The sequence below is a fragment of the Lagenorhynchus albirostris genome, chromosome 9 (assembly GCF_949774975.1).
Source record: "Lagenorhynchus albirostris chromosome 9, mLagAlb1.1, whole genome shotgun sequence".
Taxonomy (NCBI): domain Eukaryota; kingdom Metazoa; phylum Chordata; class Mammalia; order Artiodactyla; family Delphinidae; genus Lagenorhynchus; species Lagenorhynchus albirostris.
In genome coordinates, this window is record NC_083103.1 from 12328501 (window position 1) to 12349084 (window position 20584).

General features: G+C 41.3%; 1 protein-coding gene across 1 annotated transcript in view; it reads right to left on the reverse strand.

The window, feature by feature from the left end:
* Nucleotides 1-351: 351 nt before the first annotated feature.
* Nucleotides 352-20584, reverse strand: part of PTPRJ (protein tyrosine phosphatase receptor type J) — a 169368-nt gene continuing 149135 nt past the window's right edge. Inside the window, exons 15-24 of the mRNA XM_060160071.1 lie at nucleotides 18098-18185; nucleotides 15466-15507; nucleotides 14717-14804; nucleotides 14069-14159; nucleotides 11791-11864; nucleotides 11551-11685; nucleotides 8688-8807; nucleotides 5874-6034; nucleotides 4408-4543; nucleotides 352-2381 (exon numbers count right to left, since the gene is read on the reverse strand). Of these exons, the coding sequence (XP_060016054.1) occupies nucleotides 2223-2381; nucleotides 4408-4543; nucleotides 5874-6034; nucleotides 8688-8807; nucleotides 11551-11685; nucleotides 11791-11864; nucleotides 14069-14159; nucleotides 14717-14804; nucleotides 15466-15507; nucleotides 18098-18185 (1094 nt within the window). The 3' untranslated portion in view covers nucleotides 352-2222. The remainder of the gene's footprint in view (nucleotides 2382-4407; nucleotides 4544-5873; nucleotides 6035-8687; nucleotides 8808-11550; nucleotides 11686-11790; nucleotides 11865-14068; nucleotides 14160-14716; nucleotides 14805-15465; nucleotides 15508-18097; nucleotides 18186-20584) is intronic.

Consider the following 20584-nt stretch of genomic DNA (forward strand, 5'->3'; position numbering starts at 1 on the left):
GACAAATTGGAGTGGGAAGGGGTGTGACCCACAGAACTGCTGCCTGAACAGGGACCACTGAAGAAGTTACGGAACCCTCCAAGATCTGCGTGCAAGGGGCAGCCTTCCAAGTGTGAAGGCTTGGAAGCAATCGCCCAAACCCAGCTTTACTCAACACCCCGGGACAGCACGGCTTCCCTGATGCAGACCTTCAGAGCCGAAGAGGAGGACCCAGCCTGGCCTGGCCTGGCCTGGCCAGCCCACTCCTCAAAGGGCCTGATACTGAACAAACTGCTTTCTACCAAAGAGAGCAAACGATTCAGCAAAAAGTGCAATTTCCATTTGGGAAGTAAGGTTCCCCCAAAACACGACACCATTACCACTTCTCCTTTATTTCTTTCAGTACCTCAAAGGGAGAGGGAGACAAAAGACGTGCAGCACCCGACCTCTGAACCGAATCAAGGGCTTTCTGTACACGGTGGTTCCCCCTTCGTGACCCTAAGATACCCAACTGTCCAGTCAGTGATCAAAGTGCCGGTGAGTTAAGGAGCATGGCAGGGTCAGGAGACAGGATCCCACAGATCCACGGTGACCAGGGCACGCCGCTCCCATTTTCAATAGGACACATCGTCCTATGTTTACAGCAGGATTTATGACTGTGGGAAATGGCCACAGGACTCCAGGGACTTGGTCATTCCTTCATAAGACCTTGTACACTTCATTGCCTATTGGAGGAGAAACTCAACACATCTTCAAAATATAACCTGAGCCACAATATAAAATAAAAAGAAACAAACCCTTTCATGTTAATGCCTTGAGAAGTTTACAGATTATGTACCAATAAAATAAATCCACATAGATTCTGAAATTCTCGGTGGATACACATACCTGAAAGCCAAAAACAACAACAACAAAAATCAACCTACACTTTAAAAAAATCAAAGTAATTACAGCAGCAGTATAGTGAAAAGAAGTTTTAAAAATAATAATTACATCTTTGATACAAATTTGAACTTTGTACACCTCAGTTCCAAGGAATGACTGTTTTAAGAGTTTAGTATATATATATACAGCAGATACGGGTATGTGTCACTGCAGGTACAGACTAAAGCCAGTAGACTCTACGGAAGGAGGGATTCATCTGACACTGTTTTCACACGGAAGTGTTCGCAGATTGCCACGCTTTTAAAAACACACACACACATACACGGACACACAGAGACACATAAAATGCCAACCTGAGTAAAACGTTACTAAAAACCTAGAGCATCATGAATCACTAAGTCACATATTGCACCTTTAAATAATCCTTCTTACCACATACAGAAATGAGAAAAAAGATCAAATGGGGACAATAAAAGATTATTGTGTCACTGAAGGGTCCCTCTGCTTCCCCCCGACCTTCCCCCACCCCGAAATTCTCACGGTGATAATTTAGTTTCCACTCTTGCCCAACCAATGGGCAGAAAATGTGGCCATCAGAAGTGTCTTTGGGGAAAAAGAGGAGGGGAAAAGGGAAGAAAGAATAGAGCACAAAACGGGGGATGGAGGAAGTTGGGGAGGATCTCCTCTAATCAAATGAGAACAGGAATGTTACTAAGAAGGCTGAACCTCTGATACTAAACTACTGTTTAAATATTCCACATAGTCCAATTATGAGATTCAATACAAAAATAGAGATCTACTGAGTTTTACCTGTGGAAGCATAATTCAGAAAAGGCACATGTTCAAATAGAAAACCCAGGCAGGAGAGGTACCACGTAGCCCTCCCTACATGATAATCATCCACTATTATGTATTTTCCATCAGCTAGATTCCAAGATACAGTAGGTAAAAATAGACCTCTGATACTTAAAATATATTCAACCTAACACAATCCTGGCTTTAGCATGTGAATCATATAAAATAGTCTTTTTAAAAAAGAACGTCTTGTAAAAGAAAAAAAAATCATAGCTCACTTTTCCTGGTGTTCTGTAATTCTCAAGAAAAAAAAAAAGGGAACTCATCCCACTGATCATCAGAAACATAGTTGATTTGCTCACTACCCATCCACAGCCCCTGACAGCCCCAACTTCTCACTTGTCATGTTTCACATGTGCAGCTTCACACTCTCAAATTAGTTCTAACAAAACGGAACAAAGAATTAGGATACTAGACATATAAAAACATGTCAACATCGGGGCATTTTCCTCTGCTGTGGGTGTGACGGTCTGGTTAACTCCAGAAAGGTTTTCCTTTGGAATTTAGGCAATGTAACCATTTGTCTTTCCGAACGCGGTCACTGGTGCAAGGTTTTCGTAGATTGTCATTGCAGTTGTGTTCTGGTAGATGAGATCTACTTTCGAGTCCTTCTGGGATCTGATAATATCCAAAACACACTGATTGAGGAAAACATACTGGTCCTGTTAGAAAAAGAAAGAGAGAAAACAAATGAGCACAGGTCCTGAAGGTGCGCACCCAAGGTTTTTTTCAAACAGATTACCGCCCTCCAACCCCACCCACCCCACAGTGAACACTCCAAGTTCACGTAGGTCAAGGGGTAATAACATAGTGGTGAAATCTGAAACCACGGACAGCAAGGTTCTCATCATTAATGGGTCTCAATGAGAGTGGCACACTCCCCGCACCTCCCTGCACCAAGGAAAAGTACCAGAATCTTGGGGAAGGGCAAAGAAAGAACGTGGAGGAAATAATGCACTAAAAAGTCCAGCAGGGTTTTCTTGGCTAGGGGGGATGTGGAGAATGAATAAGCTGTGATTCTCAACAGAGGGGGTGGGTTAAAGGGGGATGATCAGGACCGAGTTGGGGGTCCCCATCCTGAAGGGGGTGTAGAGACAGGGGTAGTGATTGGGGTAGACCTGAAGGTCCCCATGCTTCAGGCAAGCACATCAGAATCTGCAGGTAGCCATTAAAAAGAGGAAGAAAGGCCCTGGTGGTGCAGTGGTTGAGAGTCCGCCTGCCGATGTAGGAAACGTGGGTTCGTGCCCCGGTCCGGGAAGATCCCACATGGCGCAGAGCGGCTGGGCCCGTGAGCCATGGCCGCTGAGGCTGCGCATCTGGAGCCTGTGCTCCGCAACGGGAGAGGCCGCAACAGTGAGAGGCCCACGTACCGCAAAAAAAAAAAGAGGAAGAAAGGGTATATGCTGAAAGATATCCATAATGCTGTTAGAGGAGAAAAACATCACAGGGCAGCATTACCTACAAAATAAGATCCAATTTTTAAAATATGCTCTGTGTGTGTGTGTGTGTGTGTGTGTATATTTTTTTTTAACAGAGGTACATAAAGAAGCCTGTAAAGATACATGCAAGCTGTAAACACTAGCTACCTCTAGGGAGTGGAACTGGGGAAGAAAAAGTAAAAGAGAAAAACGTCCTCTGTATAATCCTGTACTGTTAAATTTTTTTGATATGAACAAATTTATATTATTTTCAAAATATTTTAAAAAGGGATGAGAACATTTGTAAGCAGGTATAAGATTTCTGTGTTTCTCAGAAGCGGATAAAAGATTGATAACTACGACTCTATATATTAATTACAGCAGAAAACAGGAGATCTCTGTCCCCACCAACGCAGGAGGTGACTTCCGCTCTTCCCACCACAGCCACGCTGCGCCACCCCAAAGCACACAACGCACCCAGGCCTCCAGAACATTTCCTGCTGGACTCAGAAACACAACACATACTCATAGAGTTCTGAATTGGTTCAGGGTGACGGCCTGACACAAGGTTAATATTCTGCTCTATCCTGGCCGGGAGCATTCATCCCGACAGCTTTGAGGAAGGCTATTTCCCAATACACGTGTTGAGAACATGCCTTGAACACATAGTTTATCAGGAACATTTCAGGGAAAGCCAAACCCAACAGTTTTACATAAACGACACTGTAGATATTAAGCATGCATGTTCCCAATTGGTCACCATCCTCCCGCAGCCATGATGATTGATGTTCTTTAACATTTACAAGGCAGGGTGAGGATATATTGCTGTGTTAAAGCTTAAAGCGGCATTATCCTATTTCGTATCATTAATATTTGATGAGTCCATTTCATTAGCTTATTTTAAGAATGGTCAGATCTTCTTAGAAATCAAGAGTTGAAAAGACCAGTTTCATGAGTTTAAAACCCGGAAGCCAAAGTTCAGAGACTTGCTAAGATTATTTGGTGAGTCAGTGGCAGCAAGGTGAGGAATCCTGATACTGTCTCGGTTTGTAGCTCCATTGCTGCTATCAGGACAACTATGTCACTGCATCGGGTATCGTGGGGTAGTTCAATCCCACATCACTTTAAGGTCTTGAAAGAAATCCACCTCACAGCCAAGAGCCAGAAAGATCTGGAAGGGTGGAATATTTTAACACAAGTGTGTGACATGATGCCATCTTTTAAACACAGAAGGGAAGGGGGAATTGTCAGACACAGACATTGGGCTCACCTCTGTCTGCACCATTAAAGGCCTGTGCATTCGAAGGTCATACACAATCCCGTACACATCCACAGTGTTCTCGTCCTCCATCTGATAGATAAGACGATCGATGGCAATGAAAGTGCCCGTCCTTCCCACCCCAGCACTGAAAAAAAGGGGAAATGAGCATGTCAGCATGGGTTACCTCTACTGTAAAACTCTCCCATTTCCCCATTTATACATATATCTTACTCTCCTCCACTATCAGGCTTTGAGGGTCAAGCCCAGGACCATTACCAATTGGTTCAATTGAAACCTTTCAAGTCAGACTGTACTAGCTTAGAACTGGGGCCCAAGTCTTAAAGTGACTTTCATGTCAAATGCCACAAATAAAACACCTTGCTAGAGCATCTTGAATCTCAGTCCCATTGAAGTCGCCAATGTATCTAGGTTGGCAAGTTCCATCAATTTATTCCCCAGAGGGCAACAAAGTCCCTCCCTTCTTCTGTCCTAAAATCAATTCCTTCAGCTTCAAAGCTAATTTCCTATTGTTCTGGAGGAGAGGGTGGCAAACTTTTCCTGTTAAGGGCCAGAGAGTAAATATCTTCAGCTTCTCAGACTTTGCAAATCAACTCTTTCTGCCACTATAGCATAAAAGTAACTATAGACAATATGTAACCAAATGGACATGGCTGTGTTCCAATAATACTGTATTTACAAAAACAGACAGCCAAATAGACTGTGGTGATGGTTTCACAGGGGTATACTCATCTCCAAACTCATCACTGTTGTATTCATTATGTTGTATTCATTAATTTACATGCAGTTTTTACATGTGGAAAAAATATTTTTAAATAAATAAAATGAACCAGAGTTATGTGTTTCAACATTGTTAAATAGCAAACCAAAATGCTAAACAAAACAGGTTGCAGAATGATGTGTACATTATAAAATCTGGTAAAAGTTTAAAGTATATAAAACCATAGAGTTATGTACATATGTAATAAAATATAAAAGCACAGAAGGGAATGATACAGATCAACTTTAGGACCACATTCACCTATGTAAGAAGGCGAATGGGATAGGAGACTAGTAAGCAGAGACTTTAATTATATCTGTAATGTATTATTAACAAAAAGAAACATATATGGCATCATGTTGTGCCTGATTAAATTGTTATTATTCTCCATACTTTTGTAAGGTTGAAATATTTCAAAACAAAATATTATAAATAAGAAAGAAATTTAAATATGATTTTTTTTTTAAATACAGGCAGGTGACCAGATCTGACCCACAGGCTATAGTTTGCCAACCCCCATTCTAAAGTCGAAGGCTTAGGGAAAAAGCCCTAACTCCTTATTGGTCCCTTATCCAAACCTTTCTTGAATTTGTAAATACCTATTGCATTCCCTCTTAGGGTTTTTTTTTTTTTTCAAAAGTGTCCATATTTATAAGTACGTTTGAAATCTGTCACACATGGACAGCCATTTGCATACCTGCAGTGCACCAGAATCGGTGACTCAGGAGGACTCTGCTTCATGTAGTCACGAACAAGGTACCGGAAGTTGATGAGCAGGTCAGTGGTGTCGGGAACACCATGGTCAGGCCAGGAGGTGAAATGGAACTGACGCAGAGTGTGACTCTCACTTGTCTGGATCTAAAAGCCAAGAAAAGTTGTAAGATCCAGAGAGAAAGGCAAGCTAGATCAAGCAGTACCTGAAGACTGAACTGCATGGCTCAGCTGAAAGGCAGCTCAGCAGAAGTGGTTATGACCACAAATTAGAATGGTACATTGGTACAACAGCTGATAAAGTGTTCATCAAATCCTCATAACATGCCAAGCAGGAGGGTTTATGATCCCCCTTAAAAAAGGAGGAGGAAGGTTCCAAGAAGTGAAACAACTTCTCTTAACACTCAGCTCAGAGGCAGAAGTCTCTCATCCTTCGATTTTGAATTCAGAATCTTCCCCTTCCAATCCAGCCTCCTGCCAGTAATGTGCTCACATTCTTACACCTACACCTCCTTAGAGATTCATAAACCCCACCCCTTGAGCCCACCTGGAAATGTCACTGACCAAAAATAAATTTATACAAATACAACTACGATAGTCAGTGCCTTCGGGGCAAGAAATGCCTCATAATTCACGTCTTACAAAGAATTTAATAAAGTGATAGGCAACCGGCAAGCACCAAGTAAATACTTAGAGCTGTAGGGCTTTGAGAAAGGGCATCTATTTCGACTTCAGATAGACAATAGAAAGTGAAGCTTATTATAACAGAGTTAGTTATTATGCAGACTGGTTTCCTACATGGACCAAAGCACATACCTTTAATTATCAGAACTCCACCCAGGCTGGGCCATTCCCATTCCTGATTCAACTGTACTCATTATGCCTACACCTGGGCACTGGCCTCACCTGTGTGTAGCTATATCTGGACTGCTGGCATTTCCATCTTCTTTATGACAGCTACCCTTTGAAGCTTCTTTTGTTGTTGTTAATGTATATACATTATAAAAGCAGTACATTCACATTATTCAAAATGTGGAAGACAGTAAGAAAAAAGGGCAGTGAGGGAAGAGGGTACTGTGAAATCCCGTCACGCAGGAACATAACATTCACAGATTTAATTATAAGTACTCATCCAAAGAAAGAAACCAGCCATGAGAGAAAAGAGGGGAGAAGGAGAGAGCTGAGGGGAAGGTCAGACTTTCAGTATTATCTCCACAGAAGAGCAAAGAGGCTCAGGTTAGAGGTGGCAGGCAAAGGACACTTTCAGCCCTATCAGTTATGTTCCCACTTTTTAAAGGGAAAATATATTCATGCATTTTGTACAATTAAAAATAATATTTTATTAAATGCCATGTGGTATCCTAGATTGGATCCTGAACTGGAAAGGGCTTTAGTGGAAAACTATGAAATTAGAAGAAAGTCTGGAGTTTAGTTAATAAAAATAATAATAGTAGTAAATTTTTAATGATGTGGACAATTCTACCCACAATTCCCCTCCACAAGGGCAAACTCCAAGCAGTGAAAGCAACCAAGGATAAGCCAGTCTGTTTAAAATGGGTGAAATCTATAGAAATAAGTATGACATTTTAAGGGATTCTCAGCTATGGTGAACTGCATTATTTATGTGACCCATTCAATACATGATTAACTGCTTTGACGGCATCTCCAGGAGAGGAATTGAAATAAGTATTAATGGAGGCCAGAGCCTCTGAGACACGGCAATTAGCAAAGAGTTAATATACCACAACAGTGGAGCATGAAATGACTTATGAAATCTTCAAGGATAATTCTCATAAACTGGAAACCAGCCCACCAGCCCCTCATAAACGCAACTCTACTAAATCTACTGCCAGGTTTTTCTTTTAGGCACTATTCATAATGTGCATAAAATTTTGTCTCCTAGTATATTTCCCTTAATTACACTCTAACTTCTCCTCATGGTAATTATGCAGTTTCCATAGCCATCATTTCTAATAGCTGAATAATGATACAGTGACTAGATAACCTATAGTTTCATTACCTATACTCCAAAAGCTAGATATTTGCATGGTTTCCAAATTTTCCCCCCCATTATAAATAATACTCATATACATCTTTATGAATAATAAGCCTTCTCCTATATTTCAGATTATTTCTTTAGGGCAGATTCTCAAACTTGGAACCACCAGATCAAAGGGGGACAGACATTTTTATGCCTTTGATATAAACTGCAGAGGGTTATATTGATTTATGCAGCCATCAAAAGATATCAATGTTGCTCATGACACTGATTCTATTTTTAAACATCCTTTACAAAATTAAAAGGACACATAAACTGACCTCCTAGAATGCCTACACAATTTAACTGCATTTGTTTTCATAACATTTTGGGGGAAGGGAGGCCATGTGTATATGTCCTGGAATCCTATTATTGTAACTGTCATTATAAACTATTCCAACAGCAAATGGCCACTCCTGATGTCATACTTCCAACCAAATAATCCAAAACGGCCTTGATTTGTAACAAAAATTCTATGAGCAGGTCACGTGGAAGTGGAAGGAAAGGAGTACAGATACTGAGCCATGCTCTTAAGATTCACTTTATTTAAGAACAACTTAGGAAATTCTCTTCAAGAAAGCAAAGCCGAAGGGTTGCCTTAGAGTATATGCAGATATGGGTTGTTTTATTCTGTAAAGAAAAAAGCAAAAATATAATTCTGATGCATAAAAAAATTGGTTAATACCAACCTAAAAAGTATCAACCCAAGGTTTATATATGTTAATGTTATATGAGACTTGTCCTTCTTGACCTCTTACTTACATTTTGCACTGTGAAGTCTCTGATGGTCCATTCTGGTAGAACAATTTCTGACGTCATTGCCACCATTATGTCCCCGTAGTCCTGAGCCTGCTTGGAGGGCCAGTACTCCTCACATTTGGTCTAGAATAAAATGTGTTTTTATACAAAGACTCAGATCAAACCACCTACCATCACGAAAGCCTCACAAGGAGACCAGATATTGAAAACTAGCACCGCCCGGGGTCTGAATCCATCCCTTAGGTGGGTTCTGTCTGACCCTTGGAATTTTGGGTTTTTTTAAATTTACGATTCCTACCAACTTTTTTAAATTTGGGAGTTTTCCCATAAAAATCCAGATTTCTTGCTTCTCTTGAAAAATCAGAAGATCTAGCCAACACTGAGCCCCCATTTCTGCACAAAAACTGACTCAGAGCTAAGCAGCAGCTGTTCCTTCACAGGGGACACCATGCCCACCCAGCTCCCCCAGGCCTACAGCAGCCATTCCACTAACTGCTCCCTGAACTAAACTTCTCTGACTGACCTATAACCCTAAGCAGCAGAAGAAATGAGAACTTTCCCCAATACTTTTAGATACACACTAATTGCAATACAAATATGGACACCAATAAAGAGAATCAGATTAAATAATTTGGGGGTCTTTGATTTTTATAAAGTCAATGGGCAGATGTGAACAGAAATAAAAATCAGGAAACAACTGCTCTCTGAGACTACCTCAATCCCCATTTAGTAACTGACTGAAAACACACACACACACATATATACACACACTCTCTCTCTAAACTTTCCAAAGTGTGCTCTCCTGCAATGGTTTCTAACCCTGACTGATATCTGACTCACCTCGGAGGTTTGTTTTGCTTTAAAAACAGATGCCTGCTTCCCACCTCCAGAGATGCTGACTCTGACCCAGGGATCTGTATTTTTTAAAAGATCCCGGCTTCTGGACCACTGCTCCAAGAAAGAACACAGGACTGGGACACACACTGACATGGAGTTTTTGCCCAGGTTGCCTCTTACCCGCTGGATTTATGTTACTACCTTGTGGGCAAGTAAACTCTAAGCTTCAGTTTCCCCATCTATAAAATAATAACACCTCACAGGGTTGTTATAGGAAAAAATAACATATATGGAGAATCTAGTGCAGAAAATACACTGGCTCTCTTCCCCTGTCACCCAGGGTCAGTAACATCCACTTCTCTCCCGCCTGATGATGAACAAGGACCCGTTAAATTCATCTTCTTGTTCTTCGTTAATTTAACTATGTCGATTTCATTTATCTAACAGATATTTAGGAGAATGTCCCATGTGTGAGGCCCTGGGCTCAACAGCACCATAAAGTTTATTTGCATTCATAAGCAATGGCCTTTCGTTTGCATAATAACCTGTTCTAATGCGAGAAATGGGTGCAGAACCCAACCTTCTGTGTCACACATAATATGAAGGGAACCACCTCTTAACTGTTCTTTGTTACCTTTCCTTCCTCCAACCCCAGCCCCTAACACAGGACCTTACACATACTTGGGGCTGGATAAACATCTGCTAAATTAAAGTGAAAGAACAGAACATTAAAAGAAATGATGCCCAGGGACTTCCCTGGTGGCACAGTGGTTAAGAATCCATCTGCCAATGCAGGGGACATGGGTTCGAGCCCTGGTCCGGGAAGATCTCACATGCCACGGAGCAACTATGCCCGTGCGTCACAACTATTGAGCCTGGGCTCTAGAGCTCGCTCGCCACAACTAGAGAAAGCCTGAGTGCAGCAACGAAGACCCAAGGCAGCCAAAAATTAAATAAATAAATAAAAGCTCTACTATTAAAAAAAGAAAGAAGAAAAAAAAGAAATGATGCCTGACAGGTTGGCACTATCTCCGGGATAGTGTTACTCAAAGCACGCACCCTGGAGCGGCAGCAGCGGGAATTGTCAGAAATGCAACTCGGAGGTCCAGCACAGTCCCTCTGAATTAGAAACTCTGGAGGCGGAGCCACCCTGCAGGTGACTCTGATGCACGTTAAAGTTTCAGAACCACTGGCTTAGGGACTTGACTCCTTGGGACTTCCCTGGTGGTCCAGTGGTTAAGATTCTGCCCTTCCAATGCAGGGGGGCATGGGTTCGATCTCCTGGTTGGGGAACTAGCATGGCCCAAAAAGAAAAGGGACTTGACTCCTATCCTATTCTTTAAGTAACAAACCTACATGAAAAAATTCACAAAGCACATTAGGTCCTATTCCTCAGGCACAGACTTTCTGAATTTAGCCCATGTTTTTCAATTCTCCTTGGTCCACTTATGGAAAGATGGGATTTTATTACTAGAAGAAATCTTATCTTTGATGGAAGTGGCTGGGAGGATTCCAGGCCATCACAAGGGAGAGGGAACTGCTGAGACTTCTCTGGGGATACATCAGAAATTTTGCATAAAGAAAGGGCCCCAATGCTATAGACTAAGTTTGAAAATCACTGAGTTGGTCAAATTGGTCATGTCACAGGTAGAGCTGGTTGCTCGGAGGCAGGTCGGGCTTGCACTCATCCACAGAGCTGATGAACAACGGAGCTGCACATGACTTCTTCCGCCTCACTAACCCAACCCCTGCTGTTCATTAACGCCAGCAGCAGTGACTTAATGAATAGAAAACATTGCTCTCTGTCCACAAAGGAAGGTAATGATAACATAGAATTTTTTAACGTTTTTCTAAAACTTTTCTCTTAGAGGAGAAAAAGTCAGAAAACACACTTCTAAGAACAGAGGTGCTAATATTTGGGGGAGTGTTTTTTTAAAAAAAGACAAATCATTTTTAAGATACCCTCCCACCACAGTAAATATGAATGAATGAATTGAACTGAATAATAATAAAAATAAAAGATACTTACCCTTCCCTGCTCAACACATTTGGTCAACATGACAATGGCATAGACATTTTTCTCCCAAACCATACGCCAAAAATCTTTCAAAGTGTTGGGTAAAGGTCCTTGTGTGGCAATAAATTCTTTCTTGGAATGGTAGCCCTAAAAATGGAAAGCAGTACATATTCAACCTCAAAGAGACAGCAAAGGACAGCAGGAGGATCTCCTCCTAACCAGCCAGCACTATGGGCCCCACTCTCCACTTACAGGCATGTAGTTGGCATTGATGTAGTCGTCAGTTGAATGGGCATGGACTGAAAGTTTGACACGGGAAATATCGTCTGTCACATTCAAAGAAAAAAGTTCCATGTTAGAACAGAAGCAAAGGTGTGAGGTGAGTTGAATACAAGAGAAAAAACTGTCGATTTCATTTATCTAACAGATATTTAGGAGAATGTTCCATGTGTGAGGCCCTGGGCTCAACAGCACCATAAAGTTTATTTGCATTCATAAGCAATGGCCTTTCGTTTGCATCATAACCTGTTCTAATGCGAGAAATGGGTGCAGAGCCCAACCTTGTGTGTGGCAACCCAACCCTGTGTGGCAACGCAGGGGCTCCATCACACCTTGAAGCTGCATGGCTTGGCGTTTTACATCCACGACCTTATTTCATTCCCACAGTCACCAGATGTGACTGTGGCACAGACAAGTTACATGATCACCTGGGCAGAGCTAGTCAGTGGCAGAGCCACAGTTAGAACCCGGGCAGCCTGGCAACAGGTCCCAAGGTCTTAACCACTCCAGACCGCCTTCTCAGGCAAAACCAACTATTACCATTCTTGGGTGAGTGCCATGAGCCAGGGAAGGCCCTCAGCAATGTTATTTATCCCTTATAACCACACTACAAGCTTCTGCGCCCATTTTAAAGAGGAGGAAACTGAGGGTCAGAGAGATTAAGTGATTTTTCCAAGCACTTTCATCTGGTGAATGGCAGTCAGAATTCAAATCCAGTGCCCTTTCCAGTATAGCAGGGTAGATACTCAGTTAAGACTTTCACACTTTCTCTATTCTCATAAAAAAAAGTTGTTATAAAAAGTCCCAAATGCAAGAATAAACTGAATGTATAAGACTATTATAAGTGGTATATGTGGAATCTAAGATATGACACAAATGAACTTATTTACAAAACTGAAACAGACTCACAGGCATAGAAAACAAACATATAGTTATCAAAGGGGAAAGGGAGTGAGGGGATAAATTAGGAGTTTGGGATTAGCAGATTTAAACAGATAAACAACATGGTTCTGTATAACACAGTTATACTGAACTATATTCAATATCCTATAATAAACCATAATGGAAAAGAATATGAAAAAATGTGTATATATATATATATATATATAAAATGGAATCACTTTGCTGTACAGCAGAAATTAACACAACATTGTAAATCAACTATACTTCAATTTTTTAAAAAAAGACTACTATAAGTGGAAGGACGTAAAGCATAAAATTCTCATGTTTCCTATATACTGTCATCTCAAAAAACACACACGCAAAATTGTCCAACTCCAGAAATGAAATAATATCCTTAAAATCTCAACTATCAGCCTGAGCTATAAGCAGCAGCTCCTATGTTTCCCTGTCTTTGACTATCCACTATCTCACCCTCCCCTGAACAAAATAACAATTCTAAACCCAGTTACCAACATGAGTGTCAGCCTAAAATCTTCCCAATAAAAACAACAGCCAAACTCTGGATCTGAAAATCTCCACAGACATGCACAAGAACGGGCCAATAATCCTGTGTTAACCCTCAAAGCGCAGAGCTGAGGCAGATCCCGACAGCCTAGTTTTAAAAGCGTTTCTCTCAGCACACGCATGAGTCAATGTCTGCTGTCAATGTAAGTGCTGGAGGGGCGGCGAGGAATGAAGAGAACGAAGGGAGGAGCTAGAAAATCCTGAATCTAAACAGAAGTTAACATTTCAGGCCAGGAAAGAAAAACACAACTTCAAGTAAAACAGACAATTTAAAAAAACAACAAAAAAAGACAGGAATGAACCCAAATGTAATTCATATTTAGCCGTGGAATGTACTCAGCCAACCAGAGACGTGTCTGGACAAACAGAAAGCATTACTCCCTGCCTGCCCTCGCCCTGCTCCCTTTCATTCCAGGACTATACTAACTGAAATAAAAGAGCTGTGGGAATAAAGGGGTTCAAAGCACAGACTCTGGCCTTTTCCCTGAATGAATCTGACAGACTCGGTCCAAGTCTGGTCCCACCATGACTATCTGTGTGACTCTGGACAAATCACCTAGCCACTCTGTGCCTCATTTTCCTCATCTACTACCTATTTCATAAGGCTATTGTGAGGACTGAATTCAATGGCATATGCCTGAACACCATGCTCAGCACACAGAAGGTGACTAAGGAATGGCTATGGAAGTGGTTAGTTCGTATCTGGATTCTTCTCCCCTCTACTGTTAGAGATGTGATGCCAGTGATGGAAAAAAGGGAAAGGAATGTGGAAAAAACAACTTACAGGGTAGAACATTATTATAGCGATTCTTTCCTCTATTCTCAGCCAGTTCAGCTGCGTACTTAGGTAGACTAATTCCAACAAGCTTCAGATCCTAAAAACAGAACATATGAGTTGTTCATTTATTCAGTGTTCAAATGTTAGTTATACTACTCAGAGAGTACGACAGAACAAAGTGGGAATGCAGAGATGTTATGGGTAACATTGTGTCCCTCAAATAGATATGCAGAAGTTCTAACCTCTGGTACCTGTGAATGAAATCTGAGTTGAAAATACAGCTTTTGCAGATGTACTCAAGATAAGACGAGGTCATACTGCAGTAGGGCAGGGCCCTTAGTGCAATATCACTGGTGTCTTTATAAGAGGAGAAAAGACACTGAGATACAGACACACAAGGGAGACATGTGAAGATGGATGTTATATGGCCACAAGTCAAGAATGCTTGGGGCTTCCAGAAGCTGGATGAAACAAGGAAGGATCCTCCCCAAGAGGTTTCAGAGGTTTCCCCCAGGGGACATGCAAGAGCTTCTCTCTCCCCTCAAAGAGGGCTGCCTCTCACCCAAAGCTTCACCATAAAACGGAAACAGGCAGTTTTCCAACTTTCAGGAAAAACGTAGAGCAATTAAAAACACAACATCTACAGCCACATACTTCATATTCTTCTGCAAATCCACAGTTGGAGTCAGCTTGCTGTTTCTTAAAGTAGGCCTCAAAATTCTCCACTTTGATTAACTTGGATCTAGGAAAACAAAACAGGATTTTTTGCATTCAACCAAGTTCACACTCAAAATAGAAAAATACAAGTTATTTTTTTAAAAAGTGGAGAGTTTACTCACTTTTTAGGTCTTCATCATAGAAAAGGAAAGAAATAAAATAAGCAGTTAGAAAAAAATGACTCAACCATGACTCTGGAGATGATAGTAAACATCTTCCCAAAGAAAACCTGTAGTACAAGAGGCGGGCGGGCGGGCGGTGGCAGGTGGTGGCACTATAATGTTATTTACAAAACAATGAAATATGAATCAGGAAATCTGACTTCTAGACCCTGTTATAGAACTGATTGGTTTTGTGACTTTGAGCAAGTTCTCTCCTCCTAGATCTTCATAACCTTTTTTGAATCACAAAATATATATTTGTTGATAGACTATATGGCAAAAGTATGGTTCCCCTTGCCATTGTACAACACGGCAAGGAAGCTAGCTTCAGGAGACTAGGAAACATAGGTTCCGTGCAGAATAACAAGGCTAATAAGGACTTCCGGAGGATTAGGTCCAAACCTGTCGAAAAGTGGCAGCAGTTTCCATCAAAAAACAAACAAACAAACAAACAAAAACCTCAAAATAGGCACTGAACAGATTGAGGGGTTAAATGTATGAAGGTGCACAACTCTGGAGACTTACTTAATTTGAGAAAAGGACACGTCATTGTTCTTGGCATCTTTCCTGTTTTGAAAGAAAAAGAAAGACCCATTAGATCAAAACGGCTTAATTCTGTGCTTCGTCCCCTTTGTGTATCTACAAAATGCCTTTTCGCTGAGCATTAGTTCATACACAGCATTACTTCGTGCTCACAAATAACTAGACTTAACGGTCTAAGCAGCAAATGCTGAGTATAAGCCTGTGAAGTTACTCTCTCTTTTTTTTTTTTTTTTTGCGGTACGCGGGCCTCTCACCGCTGTGGCCTCTCCCGTTGCGGAGCACAGGCTCCCGACGCGCAGGCTCAGCGGCCATGGCTCACGGGCCCAGCCGCTCCGCGGCATGTGGGATCTTCCCAGACGGGGGCACGAACCCATGTCCCCTGCATCGGCAGGCGGACCCTCAACCATTGCGCCACCAGGGAAGCCCAAGTTACTCTCTTTTATACCATCTTAAAGTATTGAAGAATCTTACTGAAGCAATGTGTAGGAGTTCCTCTGGGTACATACCGGCAGCACCACCCTAGCGTAAAGCCACACTCGTTCTTTAGTGCTCTGGTTTTTGTTTTCTTGGTTTGTTATTCGTTTGGCTTTGGTTTTGGTTTTGGCGTTGAGAAAGCCTTTCTGATAAAGTTAATGTAATAAACCAGAAAATACACCCAGTGTCGGCAAGGTGGTCGGGCACCTGGCCCTCTTCTGTACTGCTGGCTAAACCCCATGCTGGCGTTAAAAGAAAAAAACTTTCTGGAAGGCAATTTCGCAGCATGTATCAAAATTGATAACATGCATACCCCCTGACCCAGCAATTTCCCAGCTTGGAATTTAGCCTAAGGGAGTAATCATGAATGTGCCCAGATTTACACACAAGGATAAGCAACTGTGGCAAACAAACAAACTAACAAAATACCTGAAAACATCAGGAATTTGGTGAATAATTTCTATACAGCTGAATACTCAACAACCACTTAAAATGAAGAAGATCTGAAGCCGTCCACAATGTCTTGTGAACAAAGCAGGCCAGAAAATGATATGTATAATATGATTCTGTTTGTGGGGATGTGTGTGTGTATTTGTGTGAGTTTTGTAATCACATCGATGTTGAGTAGTTTTGTATGGGTGTGATTATGGCTTATTTCTTTTCTTTGCCCTTCTTTTCTGTTTTTTAACTCTTTGCCGTAAATATGTAAAACTTTTCTTTTAATAAGAAACAATAAAGCTGTTTTTGACCCCTCCCTCGAAAAAAAAATCAGAATCTAATGCAAAAAGATGTAATACGGGCACTGCCTCTCAACCCACGAGAGCAAGGCGGTGGCAGAAGACCAGGTGTAGGATGCATTAGAAACCCTGGGCCAGGATGAAATCCCCTGGCTGGCAGCATCCGATAACAGTGACTAAATCCCAGCTGATACACAGGCTTCACACCCTGCATGGTCAGGCAGGAGGGTGTGCAATGAAAAGCAAAGACCAGGTCCAAGTCCATTTCCACACTTCCTACACTCAGCTTCTGCATCCTTGCAATGGGGCTTGGGAGACCTGCCTCATAGGGCCTCATGTATGAGAGAATTCATGAAAAGCACAAGTCCAGGCACACAGTAAGTGCTCAAGACAGAGTTGCTATTTTTACTATTTAACTACCCCAAAGAGTAACTGTACAGATAAAATAATAATAGCATAAGAGGTATAAGATACTGTCAAAGCACTTTTTTTAATTTAATGCTCCTAGGCGGCACGAGTTAGGCACTGTTATCATCCCTGTATCATACATTATCCAAGACCTTAAATCCAAGCTCCCTAACCACCAGTCAGAGACAGAGCGTGTGTTCAAACTTAGCTGACTCTAAAACGCCATCTCTTAACAGTCTGGTTTGTGAACTAGAATGCCTGTTTGAAAGCAGCCCCTTCTGTTGCAGTGTTTACCATGACCTAATGCTTTAAAACCCTCCAGCTCACAGGGACTTCCCAAGTGGTCCAGTGGTTAAGACTCTGAGCTCCCAATGCAGGGGGCCTGGGTTCAACTCCCGGTCAGGAAACTAGATCCCACATGCATGCCACAACTAAGGTGCCCTGAAGCCACAACTAAGGAGCCCGCCTGCCACAACTAAGACCCGGTGCAACCAAATAAATAAATATATTAAAAAAAATAATAAATGCTTAAAAAATTTTTTTTAATAAATAAATAAATAAAAGAAAACCCTCCAGCTCAGAGACTGAGATGAAATAAGACGGGCCGGACAGTGAAGACTCTGGATGATGGGGACCTGGGGGCTCACTATACTATCCCTTCCATCTGTGTGACTGTCTGGTTACCCACAATACAAAAGGTCCCTTTAAAAGTTGGATATTATTGGGCTTCCCTGGTGGCTCAGTGGTTGAGAGTCAGCCTGCCAATGCAGGGGACACGGGTTCATGCCCCGGTCCGGGAAGATCCCACATGCCACGGAGTGGCTGGGCCCGTGAACCATGGCCACTGAGACTGCGCGTCTGGAGCCTGTGCTCCGCAATGGGAGAGGCCACAACGGTGAGAGGCCCACGTACTGCAAAAAAAAAAAACAAAAAAAACAAAAACAAAACTAAAAAAAAAAAAGTAGGATATTATTGTTAACATAAGCAATAGTCACCTTTTCTTTCTCCAGAAGAGGAAGCCTCCTACAGCCACAATAACCAAGGCACCAAAGATACATCCAAACACTGCTCCACAGATGACACCTGGGAAAAGTCCAAATGGGAACCACTTCAAGAGGTGTTCACAGACAACTAGAGAAGATCATACTAAAGTGAAGTCAGTCAGAAAGAGGAAGACATGCCATATGATATCACTTTTATGTGGAATCGAAAATATGACAAAAATGAACCTATCTACGAAATAGAAACAGACTCACAGACTCAGAGAACAGACTTGTGGTTGCCAACGGGGAGGGAGGGTGGGGGAGGGAAGGACTGGGAGTTTGGGATTAGCAGATGAAAACTATTACATATAGGATGGATAAACAACAAGGTCCTACTGTAGAGCACAGGGAACTATATTCAATACCCTGTGATAAACCATAATGGAAAAGAATATGAAAAAGAATATATATGTGTATAACTGAATCACTTGGCTGTGTACCAGAAACTAACACAACATTGTAAATCAACTGTATTTCAATAAATTTTTTTTGAATTTTATTTTATTTATTTTTTTACACAGCAGGCTCTTATTAGTCATCAATTTTACACACATCAGTGTATACATGTCAATCCCAATCGCCCAATTCATCACACCACCACCACCACCATCCCCCCACCGCTTTCCCCGCTTGGTGTCCATACATTTGTTCTCTACATCTATGTCTCATTTTCTGCCCTGCAAACTGGTTCATCTGTACCATTTTTCTAGGTTCCACATATATGTGTTAATATACGATATTTGTTTTTCTCTTTTTGACTTACTTCACTCTGTATGACAGTCTCTAGATCCATCCACGTCTCAACAAATGACCCAATATCGTTCCTTTTTATGGCTGAGTAATATTCCATTGTATATATGTACCACATCTTCTTTATTCATTCGTCTGTCGGTGGACATTTAGGTTGCATCCATGACCTGGCTATTGTGAATAGTGCTGCAATGAACATTGGGGTGCATGTGTCATTTTCAATTATGGTTTTCTCTGGGTATATGCCCAATAGTGGGATTGCTGGGTCAAACGGTAATTCTATTTTTAGTTTTTAAAGGAACCTCCATACTGTTCTCCATAGTGGCTGTATCAATTTACATTCCCATCAACAGTGCAAGAGGGTTCCCTTTTCTCCACACCTTCTCCAGCATTTGCTGTTTGTAGATTTTCTGATGATGCCCATTCTAACTGGTGTGAGGTGATACCTCATTGTAGCTTTGATTTGCATTTCTCTAATTAGTGATGTTGAGCAGCTTTTCATGTGCTTCTTGCCCATCTGTATGTCTTCTTTGGTGAAATGTCTATTTAGTTCTTCTGCCCATTTTTGGATTGGGTTGTTTGTTTCTTTAATATTGAGCTGCTTGAGCTGTTTATATATTTTGGATTGGGTTGTTGGATTTTGGATTGGGTTGTTTGTTTCTTTAATATTGAGCTGCTTGAGCTGTTTATATATTTTGGAGATTAATCCTTTGTCCGTTGATTCATTTGCAAATATTTTCTCCCATTCTGAGGGTTGTCTTTCCGTCTTGTTTATGGTTTCCTTTGCTGTGCAAAAGCGTTTAAGTTTCATTAGGGCCCATTTGTTTATTTTTGTTTTTATTTCCATTACTCTAGGAGGTGGATCAAAAAAGATCTTGCTGTGATTCATGTCAAAGAGTGTTCTTCCTATGTTTTCCTCTAAGAGTTTTATAGTGTCCGGTCTTACATTTAGGTCTCTAATCCATTTTGAGTTTATTTTTGTGTATGGTGTTAGGAAGTGTTCTAATTTCATTCTTTTACACGTAGCTGTCCAGTTTTCCCAGCACCACTTATTGAAGAGACTGTCTTTTCTCCATTGTATATCCTCTTTTCTCCATTGTATATCCTTGCCTCCTTTGTCATAGATTAGTTGACCATAGGTGCGTGGGTTTACCTCTGGGCTTTCTATCTTGTTCCATTGATTTATGTTTCTGTTTTTGTGCCAGTACCATATTGTCTTGATTACTGTAGCTTTGTAGTATAGTCTGAAGTCAGGGAGTCTGATTCCTCCAGCTCCGTTTTTTTCCCTCAAGACTGCTTTGGCTATTCGGGGTCTTTTGTGTCTCCATACAAATTTAAAATTTTTTGTTCTAGTTCCATAAAAAATGCCATTGGTAATCTGATAGGGATTGCATTGAATCTGTAGATTGCTTTGGGTAGTATAGTAAAATCATTTTCACAATACTGATTCTTCCAATCCAAGAACATGGTATGTCTCTCCATCTGTTGGTATCATCTTTAATTTCTTTCATCAGTGTCTTATAGTTTCCTGCATACAGGTCTTTTGTCTCCCTAGGTAGGTTTATCCCTAGGTTATTTTATTCTTTTTGTTGCAATGGTAAATGGCAGTGTTTTCTTAATTTCACTTTCAGATTTTTCATCATTAGTGTATAGGAATGCAAGAGATTTCTGTGCATCAATTTTGTATCC